The 16,748-nt window shown below is 40.8% G+C and overlaps 3 protein-coding genes across 4 annotated transcripts; 1 reads left to right on the top strand and 2 right to left on the bottom strand.

Moving 5' to 3' along the window:
• Nucleotides 1-16: 16 nt before the first annotated feature.
• On the bottom strand, nt 17-2,557 carry st3gal7 (ST3 beta-galactoside alpha-2,3-sialyltransferase 7). The gene is made up of 8 exons (XM_005913889.3): nt 2,424-2,557; nt 2,032-2,197; nt 1,798-1,924; nt 1,382-1,719; nt 1,093-1,279; nt 830-970; nt 489-641; nt 17-400 (listed from the first exon to the last, which is right to left on the bottom strand). Exons 2-8 carry the CDS (start codon nt 2,178-2,180, stop codon nt 314-316), a joined length of 1,182 nt encoding a protein of 393 aa, XP_005913951.1. The 5' UTR covers nt 2,181-2,197; nt 2,424-2,557; the 3' UTR covers nt 17-313.
• A 772-nt stretch (nt 2,558-3,329) lies between these two features.
• LOC102305221 (ankyrin repeat domain-containing protein 2) lies at nt 3,330-5,415 on the top strand. The gene is made up of 8 exons (XM_014336372.2): nt 3,330-3,436; nt 3,535-3,602; nt 4,067-4,213; nt 4,309-4,416; nt 4,502-4,600; nt 4,766-4,864; nt 4,981-5,079; nt 5,174-5,415. Exons 1-8 carry the CDS (start codon nt 3,373-3,375, stop codon nt 5,297-5,299), a joined length of 810 nt encoding a protein of 269 aa, XP_014191858.2. The 5' UTR covers nt 3,330-3,372; the 3' UTR covers nt 5,300-5,415.
• A 1,961-nt stretch (nt 5,416-7,376) lies between these two features.
• morn4 (MORN repeat containing 4) lies at nt 7,377-13,332 on the bottom strand. 2 transcript variants are annotated; one of them, XM_042224594.1, is made up of 5 exons: nt 12,990-13,108; nt 12,078-12,151; nt 10,059-10,173; nt 9,860-9,969; nt 7,377-9,764 (listed from the first exon to the last, which is right to left on the bottom strand). In XM_042224594.1, coding segments are annotated over exons 1-5 (450 nt in total). In that variant the 5' UTR covers nt 12,992-13,108; the 3' UTR covers nt 7,377-9,615. The 2 variants fall into 2 exon arrangements, with proteins under 2 accessions (XP_042080528.1, XP_005913950.2); XM_005913888.3 differs by having other exon boundaries at nt 7,378-9,764; nt 13,108-13,332.
• Nucleotides 13,333-16,748: the final 3,416 nt, after the last annotated feature.

Genomic DNA, 16,748 nt, shown 5'->3' with positions numbered 1-16,748 from the left:
AAAACAATCAGTAGTCTCACATTCTTATGTTTTATGTTTATTAAATTGTAAACTCAGTTGAAACAGTACAGTGTGAACCTAGACCATCACATGTTTCTGTGTGGTAGCACAATTTAGCTTCTCCTATCACAATTACAGAACAGGATCCAGTGATTTAACATGTTCATTGAATTGTAATGAGAAAAATTTGCCTCTACCGTCACTTGGAGTTAAATGTGCTCAGCAATCAGTTAACCACATGATGCTGTGAGCATTTTAGAATCTGTCTGCAGTGTGTAGGGTTCTTCAGTTCTGTATATCACCAATCTTTGACTCATACCCCTCCTGTTAGGTCAGTCACTACTCCTGCAGCAACCAGGTCCTTCAAGAAGAGTTTTTCAGCAGTTATATCATGCACCACCTGGATATAATCATAGGGGGGGAAATGAGTCGAAGCATGAAGCTCAGACGCCTCCTTGCCACTGCTTTGATCATTAAGCTAAACTTACTTGAGACTTCATTGTGTCCATGCGTATGGCCTCATAATAATGAAGCCTGGCCTCGGGGTGCTGCATGTCATACCCAAACCCAGCTAGGCTCACCTGGTCGCACATCTGCAAAGCCATCACCACTCCAGTGGCACCAATTGTTGGCAATATGTTCTTGGGGAGGAAAAAAAAACGAGCTGTGACGTAGTTTGCAACATAAGTTCAGTCCCGTTTCGTTAGAATTACTCAGCATGATAGCAAAAGCCCTCCCAACGGCTGTGAGTTTATGATTTTAAGTGAAAGTAATTTTGTTATTTGCACAGTCATTAATGTCCACAGATTATTCATTCATAGAAACTCACATTTCTCTGGTTCAGTTCATATTTCTCTATAACTTGGCCCATCTTGTGAATAATCTCTGGGTGGACGATCTTGAAGCTCTCTGGTGTCAGGGGGATATGATCCACAACTTCCTTCCAGAACCACATTTTGGACCAGAAGCTCTATTGAAAAATAAAAATAAAAGAAGATAGTATTGTGCCATTGCTACATGACTTTCTGTGATGCTTGTGTGTGCAATATGCCCTTTCCGTGTGCAGTGGAGGATCTTGTGATGTGGCCTTACCAGAGGTTGTTTGGTGATGACAGAAGTAAGCCAGTCTAAATCTAGGCTCTTAAAGACCACCACAGCAAATATGCTAGTCTTTCTGTACTCGTTTGAGGAGTGAGGTGCTCCCTCTGGGTACGTCAGGCGGATGGTTGTCCTCGAACCAACATCTCTCTCAAAGCCGTGCACCGGAGCATTATTCAGCCTGGTAACACAGATGGAGCCTGTGAGATGACGACCATCACAACGGTTTAAAAATAGGCGCCACAGTCTGTCTTTGGTGTCCACTTGACACAGGAATGCATACCTGATAATGATGTCATACTGATCTATATGTGATCCAAGATGGCTCCCATGAAGAATCCCTCCACTACCCACGACCACGCATCGCGTGCAGCTGCCTTCTCTCTTCAATGATGGAGGCAGGCCAGGTTGAGGCAGAGTGGCGAGCGCTACAGCGAGATGCTGTTCGATGCCCTGAAACCCAAGAGGAGGAGACAGACTCCATGGCTCACGCCTCTCCTGCTGTACAAACACGGGGATGTCTTGGAGGCCAACAGGACAAGACAGGTGCTTGAGGTGGTTTAGACACCAGCGAGGCAGACAAGGTCCTGCCAGCAGAGAGGCTGACCGATTTAGTACGGCCTGAACAGAGGGAAAAACATTTAAGCTGAAAGAAACCATCTCAAATACTTGCCTAGATGTACAAAGATGCATCTGTACCATATCTTTGGGTTGTTGATAGTCGTCTCTGATAGCTGCCACCTTGTCCGCGGGGAGATAAGCAGGAATCAGAATAGCCAAATAACATCCGATCAGCAGCATCAGGCTAAAGAAAAGGTTCTCCTCTCTTTACAGCAGATTGGGTTTTTTTTAATGCAACAAAATATAGTGTTAGTTATAAATAGCACAGATAATAGCCCACAAAGGAAATGCAGTACTACAGATGTGCTGCACCTGTTGAGAAAAACATCTCTGGAGTCAGTCTTTGGGACCACTTTCTTCCTGTGAAAGGCTGGTCTTGGGGTTGCCGCTTCTGCGGCCTCAGGCAGCTGCTGAGAGCTGTCGTCCAGGTCTGCTACACTCAAGCGATTCAGCGTTACCATGGCGCTCGTACTTTCACCTGAAACACACACAGTGCTGAACTCACGGCAGTGAACATAGTCTCCACTTTATAACAGCAACGTCATGAACTAAACTCTTTCTATGGCAGATACAAACCTCTGTAATTATAGACATTAGAGTAAATTTAACTGAAAAATGTGAGCTTACACTCTTTTAAAATGGTTTTTACACAGTAAAAAGCCAAGATCAACATCAATTTGAGTAATATAAGCAACGGTACTCACAGCCAGGATGATAAAAGACAAGCTGATTGTTAACTGTGTCCTTGCCTGAGCTCCATGGGTGAGAGGAGAGGAGAAGAACATAACAACATCTATTGTTATGTTCTGCTAAAATGGCTGCTGCTGCTTCCTATCTGTCTGAACTCTGTCACTTCCTTCAGAGTCACTGGTTAAACATTAACATGTCACTCATTTGCAAACATTTCTGACTGAGTGGGACCAAGTGAATGTGTGTGTCTATACAATTAAAATCTGCACAAACACATCACGTGAAAGGGGGGAAGTGTCAGACATGGTAAATACAACACTGAAGTACATCTAAAAGGTTTTAAGCACTAAAAAGGAGAAGTGTTTGTGTAGCTGCCGCACAACCTGTTATCAAACAGCCCTGTGTCATGTACTGTATGCAGACAAAGGCAGTTGATTTACAAAATCCATGCCCTTTGCTGATTTATCTTTCCGCTGCCTGACTCTCTCAGGTGAAAACAACTAAAGACCCTCCCCCAGTGCACACTGGTCCTACCTGCAATTCTGGATGCAGTTTATCAAAATTAACCAAACAAAATAACTGACTCAGTGACCAATCGAGATATCACTTGACAGTGATCAAACCTTTATAAATAGCATAATCCCTCAAACCAGCATGTTTATGAAAGGAATATTGAAGTAAAAGAGAAGGGCATACTGTGGCAGCTACAGGAGGGAGTAAACCCAGGAGCTTATGCAGTGAATATACCCTCTGTGTAGGACATGCCTAAAGGGTCTTTTTCTTTGTGTGTGTGTGTGTGTGTGTGTGTGTGTGTGTGTGTGTGTGTGTGTGTGTTTTGGGAGGGTTGTGTGTTTGTGTGTGTGTGGGCATGACGGAGGTAGAGAGTGAGCGAGAATGTAGGTCTGGCAAGTACACGGCAAAGTACACACACACCTGTTTGTCGGAGTAACACAATGTCCCACCATGAAGTCACTGAAGTCACTGAAGCCATCAAGCCACTGTGCCCAACAGCACTTCTCTATAAGCTGTATGATCTGACAGTTTTATTCTATTATATTTTAGATTATTGAACATTTAGTTGTTCGATATTACTATATTATTATTGCATTTTTGCATATTTTCCAGGGATGGAAAACGTTGCACAGTGGGCCGGTGTGATGGACCATGAGACAGGACAAGAAGAGAAAACCCAGGTAGGTAAAAGCTTTATTCCTGCTGTGGCTTTTGCAGTCATTCTCCTGTTGACTCCTAAAATGATAATTGTTTGACACCCCCCTTTCTCTCTCTGCCAGCACAGACTATATAATATATTTTCTGTTGTTATCACAATATCAAAATTCCAAAAAGTTCTTAATGAGAAAAATTAAAAACATATGAGTAAGTGTTGCAGGTGTCGTGCTTGTTTGACATTAAATCTGATAACTAATACAAAAATGTGACTATGAACAGCACATGAGAGGCATTTTATCTGAAATGTTTCTATTGCTATGGCCAAGCCTGGTTTGCACTATGCTGTGAATTTGTTTTGACATTAACACTGTCATTCCCGGCTCTCAACACCCCATAGCTTGCTTGGCAGCGCTGCTTCCAAAGCCAACATTCCCTCGCTGATCTAGGTTTTCAAACTGTGTTTGTTATTGTTCCCGTCATTTTGCAGGTAGATGAGAGAACGGGGAGAATCTCGTTGGACCTGTGCGGCGAGAGTTTGGACCTGAGTGCAGAACAGGATAACTCAGAGCTGGGCAAAAGAAAAAAGAAGACCAAAAAAACATTCATGCCCAGGCTGTCTGTGGAAATGCAAGTGGTGAGAATGATTTTCAGAAGCTGTGTCTTCATGTCAAAGATGTATAAAGTGAACCTCTGCCTCTCCTGCTCCTCTGTGTGTGTCTGTGTGGACAGATAGAACCTGTGGATACTGCAGAATTCATGAACGCAGCCAGTGAGTGCAAACTGGATATCATAGACAGGTATCTGGAAGATGGTGGGAACCCAAATGCCCACGATGAGGTAGGGCTCTCCCTGCATCACAGTAAAACATGAATAAAATATAGCATGCTAAAATCTCAGCTAATAATATATTTACATTTGCCAGCTGAAGAGGACAGCACTCCACCGCGCCTGCCTGGAAGGACATGCTCCAGTTGTCCAAATGCTTTTAGGAAAAGGAGCTGATATCAACCTAAAAGATCAAGTAAGACGTGTGTGCACGCTGTAGGTTTGTAAAGATGATGATGGGATTGAGTGAGATTATCTTCTCAAACTAAAGCTCCTGGTTCTAGTGACCTGATGCCTGCACTACTAATGGGATGGGATTGGGGGGGTGGGATGGGGGGTGGTGGCTCCTACTGTGTTTCAGCTGGGCTCTAGGGCCATACACTGGGCCTGCAGAGGGGGAAACCTGACGGTTGTCGAAGTCCTGAAGAGCCACGGGGCTGATCTTAATGTTAGAGATAAGGTAAATGTGAATTTTAGTGGGCTCTGCATTCGCACCAGACCACAGTCAGCCTCTAATTGAACACGAGTTTGCACACATTCCCACAATCTCAGATTATATCATTGTCTGTACTGCAGTTGCATAGCACACCTCTGCATGTTGCCACGAGAACAGGCCACACCTCCATTGTGGAATACCTGCTGTCTTGTGGGGCCTTAATCAACTCCAGGGACAGGGTAGGTGGCAACTCCGCTCCACTTCTGTGCTTCATGACCTCTACAGTTTATTTAAGTCATTAACAAAAATGCTTTTTTTAAAACCTGGTTTTAGGAAGGTGACACAGCCCTGCACGATGCAGTGCGTCTCAACAGATACAAGATAGTGAAGCTGCTCATAGTTGCAGGAGCTGACACAAAAATAAAAAATCATGTGAGTTTTTTTTTTTTTCATCTTTAATTCTCATTAGTGTGCAGGTTAGCATGGGTGTGAAAATGTAAAGAACCTGGTTCACAGGACGGTTTTGATTTCCATATGTGCAAATACAATGCTAGTTTGGTTATCTCATAATAAAGTGAGACAATGATGACAGTTTGCTTTTTGATTCATACGAAAGGCAGTTTTGATCCAAGTCAAGAAATGTAGTTCAGCAGCACCTCATAAACTGTCAGACTGGTGCATTGTTTTTTGGTTGAGTTGTTTTTTTAAATGAGCAAGATGTAAGGTGTGATCTTCAGATGTGCTTCTGTTTTCTTTGAACAATACTTGCAGTTTCCTGTCTTCATGCTAAGATATTAACACTGTGGTGCATATGACATAAGACAAGTGTCACGTTCAGTTTCATGCCAGTGTCACACCTATTCATCTCTTTAATTTTTGCTAATTTGCAAACTAAAAGGACCAGGCCTCCACCGCCTTACACACACAAACCACTAGGATTTTTAAATCTAAGCATTATATTTGTTATTACACTTTATTGCCACTATTTTAAAGCATATTTACTGCCTGCATATTAAAAGCTAACATGGTTTTTGCTCACATCTCAACACTCTGCATGCTATATACCTCAGTGGTAACAAAGTGACAGTGTGATTACAGGAAGGACTGACAGCAGTGCAGCAGGTAAAACAATGGCAGTTTGACATCGTGGAGACCCTGCAGAGGCTTGAGAAACTAAGGAAGGTGGGAGTACTGTCGCCTTCTAACAACTCAGGGGAGGAGTGAACAGTGCAGCACAAAGCTGTGCATCTGTGCAAGGATCACCTCAGTTTACATTACAACTGAGTGGTTACAGTTCTGCCGCATTGAACTTAAAGCCAGCAGATATCCTGGGATTGTTGAGGCTCTCAGTGAGCTAAAATCCACTTGGTTGACGATCCACCCTTGATTCATATTGTATATTCTTTCTATATCACTTTCTATGAGCATCTGCCTCAGGTTCTCTCTATATAAATATATTCTCTACTTCTATGTAGTGCTGTGTAAATGATATTTGCATCTGCGTTTCCAGTACGTTACTGTAAAACCTCTAAATCAGTCTGAAAATATCAGTTGGGGATTAACATTAATATTAAAAAGTATCTGCTTATTTAAAACAGTAAGAAAACAACTCACAAGTGAAAAAAACAAAGGCAGCCTCGTGATTTTGAAACGAGGTTTAAAAGTGCTTAATATTGTTACGAACACTCTGAATATTTCACATCTGATTTGGGATGCTTTTGAAAGTTAAATAAAGCTGACAGAGATGGGGACTGTGTAAAAGTTGTTTTTGAATATACATTAGAGGTCCTTCTTTTATTGAGCCAGTGGGCCAGGCCAGAGAACGCATTAGCCCTGTGTTTGAGACACCAGCTGACAGCAGCAGAGATGATGGGTATGCCTCCCGCTAAAGTCAGAGATTCAGCAGGAGCTCAGCAACATATTTTCCTTCTATCATCAGAGGCTCAAATGTTCCTGAGGGACATTTGTCATTCACGCTGGGGAAACAATTTGCTGCTCTGCTTATACTGTAGTCTTTTAAGTACAGTAGCATATTCTAAAAATAGCCAGCACAGCTTCCTAAACAAATATTGTGGTACTGCTGTATTTCTCACAGTGCTGGTGTAAAATGTTGTTTTTTTCATGTATCACTGTGCTTCTTGTAGGCAGTGCATCAGATAAACTATCGCACATAGACACGTTTCCTGTTAAAAGCAATGCTGTGTAACTGTCAGGGACACTGGGGAAAACATACCACAAACAATAGAAGGTTATTCACACTGTGTGCAAGTGTTATAGTTTTATTTTGTCGACCCAATCTTAGCACGGCTTTTGCTAATCTGTGTATATCAAATGAAAGTTTTAGAAAAGTGATTGTTTTACTTTTTGAGGTTTAATGTTCTCAGCTCTTTGTGAGTTGCATGCTGCTTTGTTGCGAGTTAGGGCTGGAATGATGTACAGCGAGAAAGAGGGGGATGGGGAAGCTGGAGGTTTTCCCTCTGTGGAACCTGTTTGTGAGTGAAATGCAAACATCTCTCCCATAATTTACCCTTTACGTTAGAATCCCTGAGAAGCTATGAAATAAAAACTAAAGCGTTTCCTGTTTCTTTGTTCAATTCAAATACTGTGACACTCAATGAAAAACACGTTTCGCTTTCAGCAAAAAAGATCTTTATTAAACACATCCACTGGTTGCCACCTCTGTGAGACTTATTCCAGGAACGTTACAGGATATTGTGCAACAGTTTTCTCTGAGAGCACTCAAAGCAACATTAAATCGTTACTGAACAAAAACCTAAGAACCGAAACGATGTTTTCCAGGCAAGTGAAAATCTGGGCAGGCACACTTTTAAAGCACCATTTGTTTCCATTTGGAAAAGGATGTGTGATTCGAGTGTATCCAGTTTCACTCAGGCAGAAGTGTGGAAGCAAAGAAGGCTTGAGGAAGTGTTGTGTCTAATGGAGAAGAAAAAGAAAACCCTCTACGAGATCTGCAGCATATTACACTGTTTTCACACAGTTCAACCCTTAAAGTGTGTTTTATAAAGTGGTACTAATGCATTCACTGTACTGCTGTCTTTGTGATTGTACTTTCCACCGTGCTGCCATACCAAAGGGGCGTTCAAAGCAACAATGCAAGACTGTGAATTGATTTTCTTTATACCCGGTAACAGCAGTGAATGCCTGTAAATGTGTTAAACCATGCTCGAAACATCAGACATATTTAAAGCAGAATCTGATTTCAATTCCCTGTTTAATCTGCAATTTGTTCTTACTGATTGCTCTTTATTGTTCAGGAAAACATGACACTTGACTGTTCTGGAGTTCAGTAGCTGTATCTTCTGTCTGTCTTTGGTTGAAGCGCTGTGTAGGCAACCCTAGACAAACCATCTCAACAAATGCTTTTTAAGGCCTATTAACTGTTCAAGTACACGGAAATGATCAGAAATCACAGGTCGGCTGTGATCAGCTATAAAGGTTAATAATAAATTCTTAACACGTTCTTTAACTACACTGTGTTAAATAATGCAGTAGTACAATTTTCCACCTGACCAACAATTCATTCCAGAGGTCAAACCAAAAACAGTCACAGACGATGACTATCTATCACAAAAGGACTACACACGTTACAAAGTGAAATAGATATCTGATTTATAAATCATTCAATTTGCTGCCTTGTTTAAGATTTAGGTCCATAATTGAGTGCATTTAGTTGTGATTTCCACTGTAAATGTGACGCGTTGATGGGAGCTAAAACCTCAGCACCAGCTTAGCGATATGTCTCGGAGCAATGGAGTCAAGAAGGGAAAGAGAGGGCGTTGTGCGTCTTTTGTTTTTGTTTTTTTAAATCAAACAACCTTGAACTACACTCTTGCACAAAAATGTCTTTAAGGCAAACGTGAATACTGATTTTCAAAAGGGGGAAAGTGGAAAAATTGATCCCTTTTTTTGTAAAGTTAGCAGCAGGATTTTCAGTTGAGGGACTCTTAAAGGCGGCCATTGGAGTGTTCTCAGAATCATTTACATTCACCTCGTTTCGGCAGCGCGCTGTGTGTGTCTTTTTCCACCCGTCAAACTTGTTGAATGCTTTTCCTTGCTCATAACACCTTTACAAAGCCAATTAAAAACTATTTGAAATGGTGCATTGTTTAGATCTGTGTTTTAGCCCTCGGTCTTTGTGACTGGCTTTGTGGGCATGCTGTCATGAATGTGAATCATGTTGCTGCCATGCTCTTGCACATGCAAGCACGTCCTTGTGCATGTGAATGTGAAGAACAAAAGCGGACCCACTTATAAAAGCACTGCTAGTGGCACCACTAGTTAAAAATTCAAAAGGTACATTTAGGTTTCACTTTCTTGTAATAGCTTGCACCTTTTTAAGGTGAATTAATTCCACCTATAGAATTAATTTACAAACTCTTTAAAGAACCAGATGTCTCAATTTTCCTGGTTTGATAAAAGAAGGCTAAGTATTCTATAGGAAAGACAAAAAGACGATGTTCAGAACACCGGAACAGCAGCATTCACTGTGTTCATAACTTGAAGTTAAAGGTGTGCTTTATGGTCTTCATATTTCATGTCAGTCTTCCAGAAAGTCATTATTTGGTCAATTTGCATGTGGATTCCAAGCCTCTGTTGAAGCAGAGCGAGGATCATGCATAACAAGAAAAAAAGTCATGGTAAAAGAAGAGATGAAGACATTGAGAGAAGAGCTGGGGAAACATATTCAAGTACAATCCCTGACGCCCTTTCGGATGGTGTTGGAACCTTGAGTGCGATTGTGTCCTTCAGGGTTGTCAAAGCGCCAGGCTGTGAGCATTGGAGGCTGAAGCCTGCGCACGCTGCACCACTCCTGGACACTTTTCTCTCTTCAGCAGCTTGTGGTTTTGAAACAAGCCTTCATTTCGTGGAACGCCATGAGTTCCATCTGGGAAAGTCAGTAGCCCTGGAGGGACAGACAGAGGACGCTAAGACGCTATCACAGAGAGAGAATACTGACATCCTGATGGACAGGCTCTTCCAGTGCTGTAAAACTCTTACCATAGCCTTCAACACGCCCGTCTTTGAATTCCCCTTCAAACTTCATGCCGTCATATCGACTGAAGACACCCGTGCCATGAAATTTTCCGTGTGCAAATTCGCCTTCGTATCTGAAATGGTGAAAGTAAAGCATGAGTTTATTTTTTAATCAAGTACAAAATTTGTTCTCTTGTTGTTTCCACTCTTTTTGTTCACACACCTGGATCCATCTGTAAAAAGCAGTACACCAGAACCATGGAAGAGTCCATTCTCAAACTGACCGCTGTAACAGGTTCCATCCTGAAACTTGAGCTGGCCATCACCATGTCTCCGACCTGGAAAGTTCCACAACATCAAAGTGAGCAATGGCAGTAACTTCAAACAGAAGATACCATTCACTTGTGAGGAATCTAATTAAAATCAACCACCAGGTCTGTTGTGGTTTATTCCTACATAACAAATTGCAACATACTGATGGAAAACCGAGCCTACCGTTTGAACTTACAGTGTGGCCGAGGGATTTAAATTCACTTTTACCGTAGAGGTGCTTCTCATGTCACATGAGTTAGTACGTGCCTGGATTTAAATACCCCTCCACCCTTGCTCAGAGAAAGGTTTACTACTGTCCCATCTGCCTCCTGTGCACTCAGAATTACAGCAGTCTAATCCAGCAGATTTTTAGCAGGGATTTCTACTTTGGGATCCAGATTGTGAAAACAGTCAAGGAATGTACTTGCACTCCCCTCCTAGAAGCCTGTGATCCACTACTGAAGCTTATAATCACATCAGAGGGCACACACCTGCAACTGGTTTAATCCACGAAAGCCACACTGAAAATGCAGGTAGAGCAAAATTTGTTGAATACAATAGGTTAAGTTGTGTTGTTTTTATGTAAAAGCAGCTGAAAATCTTAACAAACCAAATGACAAGAGAAAATTACTCTGGGATTGTCTTATTCCTAGCATATTGGCTTAGTTTCTCAGAAGCAGCTGACAGAGGACACTAAGATTTCCAAAACAGGTCCAAAGTCTAATCCAGACAAAGCCAGAGCTAGCAACTCAGTCGCTGCTTGTCTTGGGTTACCAGTGCTTGCTAATTGGGATTTGACTAAATAGCTTGAGCTTGCATGTCACTAAATGTAGCATCACTGTATGTGTGTTAGAGAGATTTAAAACAGAGCAAGCATCCTGTGATATTTTAGACAGGTGAAAATTTGGACAAAGATGTTTTCCCCACAGCTTTATGATAACCCTGCCTTTGGTACTTTCCTGCTATTTCCCTGTAATAACATTATTTATGTAAATACAACTCACTTACAAAGCTCTCTGTTATGTGTACTCTGAAGTTAAACATCCAGCACAGATGGGTGAACATCAAGCTCAGTGAGGCAGCTTACTTATTACCTTATCTAATGGATGCTGCTTTAGCTGATGCTTTATAATTTACTAAAATTATTTAAAAGTTATTGAAATATCTGGAAACATGCAAGGAAATATACAGGTCTAAAAAGCTTGAAAGTTAGTATTTGCTGTGCCCAACACAACCTGAACTCTCTTAGACAAGCTTTCTTTCCTAAGAGAGCAAAATATCTCTCCAGGCCTTTCAAAGTTCTTCTTTGGGGGTCGCCGGGTCGGCTACCTTTTGTTCTGTTCTCTGTCAAAATTATCCCACATTGCTTTAATAATGTTGAGGTACAAGCTCTGGGGGGGCAAATCCATAAGTAACAGTGCTTCATTGTGTGTTCTTCTATCCAGGTATGCTTTTACTGCACTTCCAGTGTGCTTGTGATCATTGTCATGCTAAAAAATGAAGCCCTTGCCAATCAGATGCTTTCTAGATGGCACTGCATGGTGGATTAAAAAAGTATATCTTTGGTATTTTCTGTAGATTCAACTAAAGAAATGGGAAGAAATTGCGTTTTTGTAACAGGCTGCTAGTAATAAAGTGCCTAATGATCCAATTTTTAAAAAAAAATTTCACCTGTTCAGTGGATTAATAAAAAGAAAAAGAAAAAAGACCATTCCTCTGAAAATGGTCAGTTACCAGAGCTGGACTAAAGATTAGTGAAAAAGCAGCAGAAAAACCTTAAAAGCTGATAGCTAAAGCAACAACACCTTGGAGACATATTCTAAACACACTACCATAGCTACAAGTGACAGCCTGTCTCCCTTGTACTAACATAAACATGTTTGGACATCCTTTAAGCTTTCTTTAAAACTGAAAAGTGGGATTGTCTTGCCTTCTTTCCACTCGCCGTGGTACTCTTCCCCACTAGCATAGGTGAAAGATCCTCTGGTCAGAGTCATGGTTTTCCTGTCAGCACACAAACACACTCTGAGTCACTCTGTGACTGATTTAAAAACGCACACACATGTACTTATGAGTAGAAATTCCTTTTGGGATTATTAGTCCCTCTGTCTATGGAACAGGAAAGTAATTGCCTCTTTGGTACACATATATACTGTAGGGTTGGAGACCTCAGTCATAAAGCAGACGTGATGAAAGCAGAACGCTTCTAATAGTCTTTAAAGGATTACCTTACTATGATGATCTTTTTCTTTAATCAGTCATATTTAGTAAAGAAAGACAAATAAATGCATTATCTAGCTTCTATTACAACCTCTAGACCGTAAAGCCTTAGAAAGCTTTCCAATTTCTTTAAATAGTAGGGGGTTATTTTAACTTCATACGCTTCCTATAATTAAATAGCACACGGGGGAGGGGAGCTATTTGATGCACCCCAAAATGAAGGCTAATAATCAAAAAGGCTTTATAAAAAGGCAAAGGCAAGTCACATCTGATCCCATAGCTGCAAAAGCACAACTCTGATTATAATACAGTGCATGCTGGTAGCGGTGACGCTGGGGTATGCCCAGTTGTGAGGAACGCCTTTTACAAAGGTTCAGACCCTGGAAGCGTTACTGTAGCATGGATGCAGACATACACCAAAGATGATTGCTATTTAATGGTTAATGACGCTCTTCCTTTAAAAGAAATAAATGATAATGTGTACAATGTACAATGAGAGTGAGGTGTAATTTCATCCGTGATGTCAAACGAATAAATAATTGATCACACCAACACTGAAACGTTGTTGGAAATATCCAACTTAGGTTGCCAATATGTTCTGAGCAGTGCAGTTTTCACTTACATAACATGTTGCTGAAAAGGCTGTCGCTTTTAATGACAAAGCCTAGGTAGATCTGATGTAACCTATATCTCATCTACAAGGGGGGAAAGGCTGCACACCCGTTAACGCTATAATTTACCTGCAGACTACGTTTGTCGTCTCTGAAGCATGGAAACCACCGTGCAAGAGCGGAGGGGCGTAAAAATATGAAAACACCGGCTGAGAGACGTTTGTCGCATTCAGGTCCTCCTCGTAAGCTTGATCGAAGCAGTTGTCCCAGACACGCTTTGGAAAAAATGCAAAAATCGTCATTCTTTTGGATTCATTTGTTTGCACGTTGAATTATAAGGTGGGAAATTCCCATGTTTTATTTTTTAAACCCTATTTGGTTGCTATCAAATGTTTTATAGTTGTCGACTTTTTGTTGGTGGCCACCCTTCCGCTAAGGTTTAATAATTCCGGCAGCACGTGAACGTAGCATTACAACGCCGTTGGCATAGTGTGCTGCAGGTTACAGACAGTGGCAGACATATTTATCATAGAATGATGCTGGGCATTTTTCTGAAGCTGTTTAATTATTTTTGTCATTATTGTTGGCCAATGCTGTGTTTTATATAGGACCAAACATGCTATTACTACTAATACTACTAAATTCTTACTATTTTTAAAAATCTGATTAAGATGTCGGGATTTTATTTTAGTTAGATGGCCAAACTCCCTGTCCTAGCTCATGGTAGCCTACTGATGTATATTGCAGAGGTTTTCTTAATAATAACCTAGTCACTTTATTTAATACTACTGGGCTGCACTCCCTTTTGCCTTCACAGCTGACTTCACAACAATTCTTCATGGCACGTAATTTAACAAGGTGCTGGAGACCTGGGTCTATATTGATATGATAACCTCACACAGTTACTGCAGAATTGTTGGTTGCTCATCTATGATGAATCTGGCAGTCTATGGCAGTGAATCTGCCATCCCAGGGGCGCTCTACTGGATTGAAAGCTGGTGCCTGTAGAAGCCATTTGTGCTCAGTGCCGTGACTCATTGTCAAGGAACCAGTTTGCAATTATTTGAGCTTTGTGACATGGTGCACTATCCTGCTGGAAGCAACAGTCAAAAGACTAATACAATAAAGAAGTGGATATGGTCATGAGCAATACAGAGGTGGGCTGTGGTGTTTAAATAATGTTTAACTGGTATTAAGGGTAGTAAATCACTTTTCTTCACCACTGATCAGTTTGAACTACAGGAGGTCATCTTGACCATGTCTACATACTTAAATGCATTGAGTTGCTTCCATGTGATTAGCTCATTAGACATCTGTGTTAACAAGCAGTTGAATGGGTGTCCCCGACAGAGTGACCAATGCAAACACTGGTCAAATTGAAATCTGAAACATCAAAAATGCAGAGCTACCCTCTGTGGCAACCCATTATGATAAGAGAGTTAATATATAGTCGTGGTAAAAAGTAAACACACATTTGTTCAATTCTAAGGGTTTTATCAGGACATAGTAAAAATCTGCTGTGAAGCAGTGGGTTAGTGAGCTATGTTGAGCTTAAAGTCAGAATTTTCAGTGTCATGAAAGTGGTTCTCTCTTTTTACTGGGCTAAATTATCATGGCAACTTATGCAAAACATATAACCTGGTTCAGGAGTGGCTTAAGTTTTGTTTAAAAATCATGTGGAAGTGTCACTTTTTCACATCTTTTATAAAATTTATAGCATTCAGTGTCATATAGATCCTCTAGGGAAACGTGTTTTATACAGTGGGATGCAAAAGTTTGGGCAACCTTGTTAATAGTCATCATTTTCCTGTATAAATCGTTGGTTGTTACAATAAAAGAAAAAGTCAGTTAAATATATCATATAGGAGACACAGACAGTGATATTTGAGAAGTGAAATTAAGTTTATTCAAAATCAGGCAGGTGCATAAATTTGGGCACCACAAAAAAAGAAATGAAATCAATATTTAGTAGTTCGGCTTTTGCAGAAGTTACAGCCTCTAAATGTTTTCTGTAGGTTCCAATGACAGTCTGGATTGTGGTTGAAGGTATTTTGGACCATTCCATTTAACTCACACCATAGATTTTAAATAATATTCAGGTCTGGGGACTGAGATCGCCATTCCAAAACGTTGTACTTGTTCCTCTGCATGAATGCCTTAGTGGATTTTGAGCAGTGTTTCGGGTCGTTGTCTTGTTGAAAGATCCAGCCCCGGCGCAGCTTCAGCTTTGTCACTGATTCATGGACATTGGTCTCCAGAATCTGCTGATACTGAATGGAATCCATGTGTCCCTCAACTTTGACAAGATTCCCAGTCCCTGCACTGGCCACACAGCCCCACAGCATGATGGAACCACCACCATATTTTACTGTAGGTAGCAGGTGTTTTTCTTGGAATGCTGTGTTCTTTTTCGTCCATGCATAACGCCCCTTGTTATGCCCAAATAACTCAATTTTTAGTTTGATAAGTCCACAGTACCTTATTCCAGAATGAAGCTGGCTTATCCAAATGTGCTTTAGGGTACCTCAAGCTACTCTGTTTATGCTGAGGGCGGAGAAAAGGCTTCCTCTGCATCACTCTCACATACAGCATCTCCTTGTGTAAAGTGCGCCGAATGGTTGAACGATGCACAGTGACTCCATCTGCTGCAAGATGATGTTGTAGGTCTTTGGTGCTGGTTGACTCTGACTGTTCCCCACCATTCGTCGCTTCCGTCTATCCGAGATTTTTCTTGGTCTGCCACTTCGAGCCTTAACTTGAACTGAGCCTGTGGTCTTCCATTTTCTCAATGTGTTCCTAACTGTGGAAACAGACAGCTTAAATCTCTGAGACAGCTTTCTGTATCCTTCCCCTGAACCATGATGGTGAACAATCTTTGTCTTCAGGTCATTTGAGAGTTGTTTTGAGACCCCCATGTTGCTACTCTTCAGAGAAAATTAAAAGAGGAGGGAAACTTACAATTGACCCCCCTAGATACTCTTTCTCATTATTGGATTCACCTGTGTATGTAGGTCAGGGGTCACTGAGCTTACCAAGTCAATTTGAGTTCCAATAATTAGTTCTAAAGGTTTTGGAATCAATAAAATGACAACAGTGCCCAAATTTATGCACCTGCCTGATTTTGTTTAAACAATTATTGCACATTTTCTGTAAATCCAATAAACTTCATTTCACATCTCAAATATCGCTGTGTGTGCCTCCTATATGATATATTTAACTGGCATTTTTTTATTGTAACAACCAACGATTTATACAGGAAAACTATTAAGAAGGTTGCCCAAACGTTTGCATCCCACTGTATGTACAGCTGTATCCTACTAACATTACCAACAAAGCTCAGCTGTAATTCCAAAGCAAATTGTATTCAATAAGGGGTTGCAAAAAAATGCATAAATGTTTTGATACCTGATTGTAATCTGCTGCTAGATCCGGAACTACTACAAGAACACAGAAAACAGAATACCTATTTATGTAATACCTTATTTATGTAAGCCAAATTTCATTTTGGTTTACATAAATAATGCTATAGTTTAAAATGCCATGTGTTTTTGTTCAAGTTAAACTTGTATTTACCTAACTGTAAGACCTCAGGGATGTACTTACATGTACTGTAAAGGCAGTTATACACACTTTGGCTTTCTTTGCATTAGGTGGCTTGACAAAATCATGAACGTTAGTCAGATATAAGGGCTATCACAATTATGGTTCTCAACTTTCTTTGTAAACCCAGACTTTCTGCTTCAGACTCTGAGCATGTTCATATAAATGAA

This window comes from Haplochromis burtoni, unplaced genomic scaffold (genome assembly GCF_018398535.1).
Source record: "Haplochromis burtoni strain Fernald_Lab_line unplaced genomic scaffold, NCSU_Asbu1 Contig_7, whole genome shotgun sequence".
In the NCBI taxonomy this organism is placed as follows: Eukaryota; Metazoa; Chordata; class Actinopteri; order Cichliformes; family Cichlidae; genus Haplochromis; species Haplochromis burtoni.
Note: the sequence above shows the minus strand (reverse complement) of the source record. Positions and strands in the feature narration are given on the sequence as shown.

What these genes read in the sequence shown, in the direction of transcription:
- morn4 (XM_005913888.3), bottom strand. Translation starts at nt 13,280, where the DNA reads ATGACGATTTTTGCATTTTTTCCAAAGCGTGTCTGGGACAACTGCTTC. An exon ending in ACGACAAACGTAGTCTGCAG is followed by an intron (nt 12,152 to 13,107) that starts GTAAATTATAGC and finishes GTGTGCTGACAG; the next exon opens with GAAAACCATGACTCTGACCA. An exon ending in CCACGGCGAGTGGAAAGAAG is followed by an intron (nt 10,174 to 12,077) that starts GCAAGACAATCC and finishes GGAACTTTCCAG; the next exon opens with GTCGGAGACATGGTGATGGC.
- st3gal7 (XM_005913889.3), bottom strand. Translation starts at nt 2,180, where the DNA reads ATGGTAACGCTGAATCGCTTGAGTGTAGCAGACCTGGACGACAGCTCT. An exon ending in CAGTATGACATCATTATCAG is followed by an intron (nt 1,280 to 1,381) that starts GTATGCATTCCT and finishes CTGTGTTACCAG; the next exon opens with GCTGAATAATGCTCCGGTGC. An exon ending in ATGAACTGAACCAGAGAAAT is followed by an intron (nt 642 to 829) that starts GTGAGTTTCTAT and finishes TTCCTCCCCAAG; the next exon opens with AACATATTGCCAACAATTGG.
- LOC102305221 (XM_014336372.2), top strand. Translation starts at nt 3,373, where the DNA reads ATGAAGTCACTGAAGTCACTGAAGCCATCAAGCCACTGTGCCCAACAG. An exon ending in ACCCAAATGCCCACGATGAG is followed by an intron (nt 4,417 to 4,501) that starts GTAGGGCTCTCC and finishes TACATTTGCCAG; the next exon opens with CTGAAGAGGACAGCACTCCA. An exon ending in ATATCAACCTAAAAGATCAA is followed by an intron (nt 4,601 to 4,765) that starts GTAAGACGTGTG and finishes ACTGTGTTTCAG; the next exon opens with CTGGGCTCTAGGGCCATACA.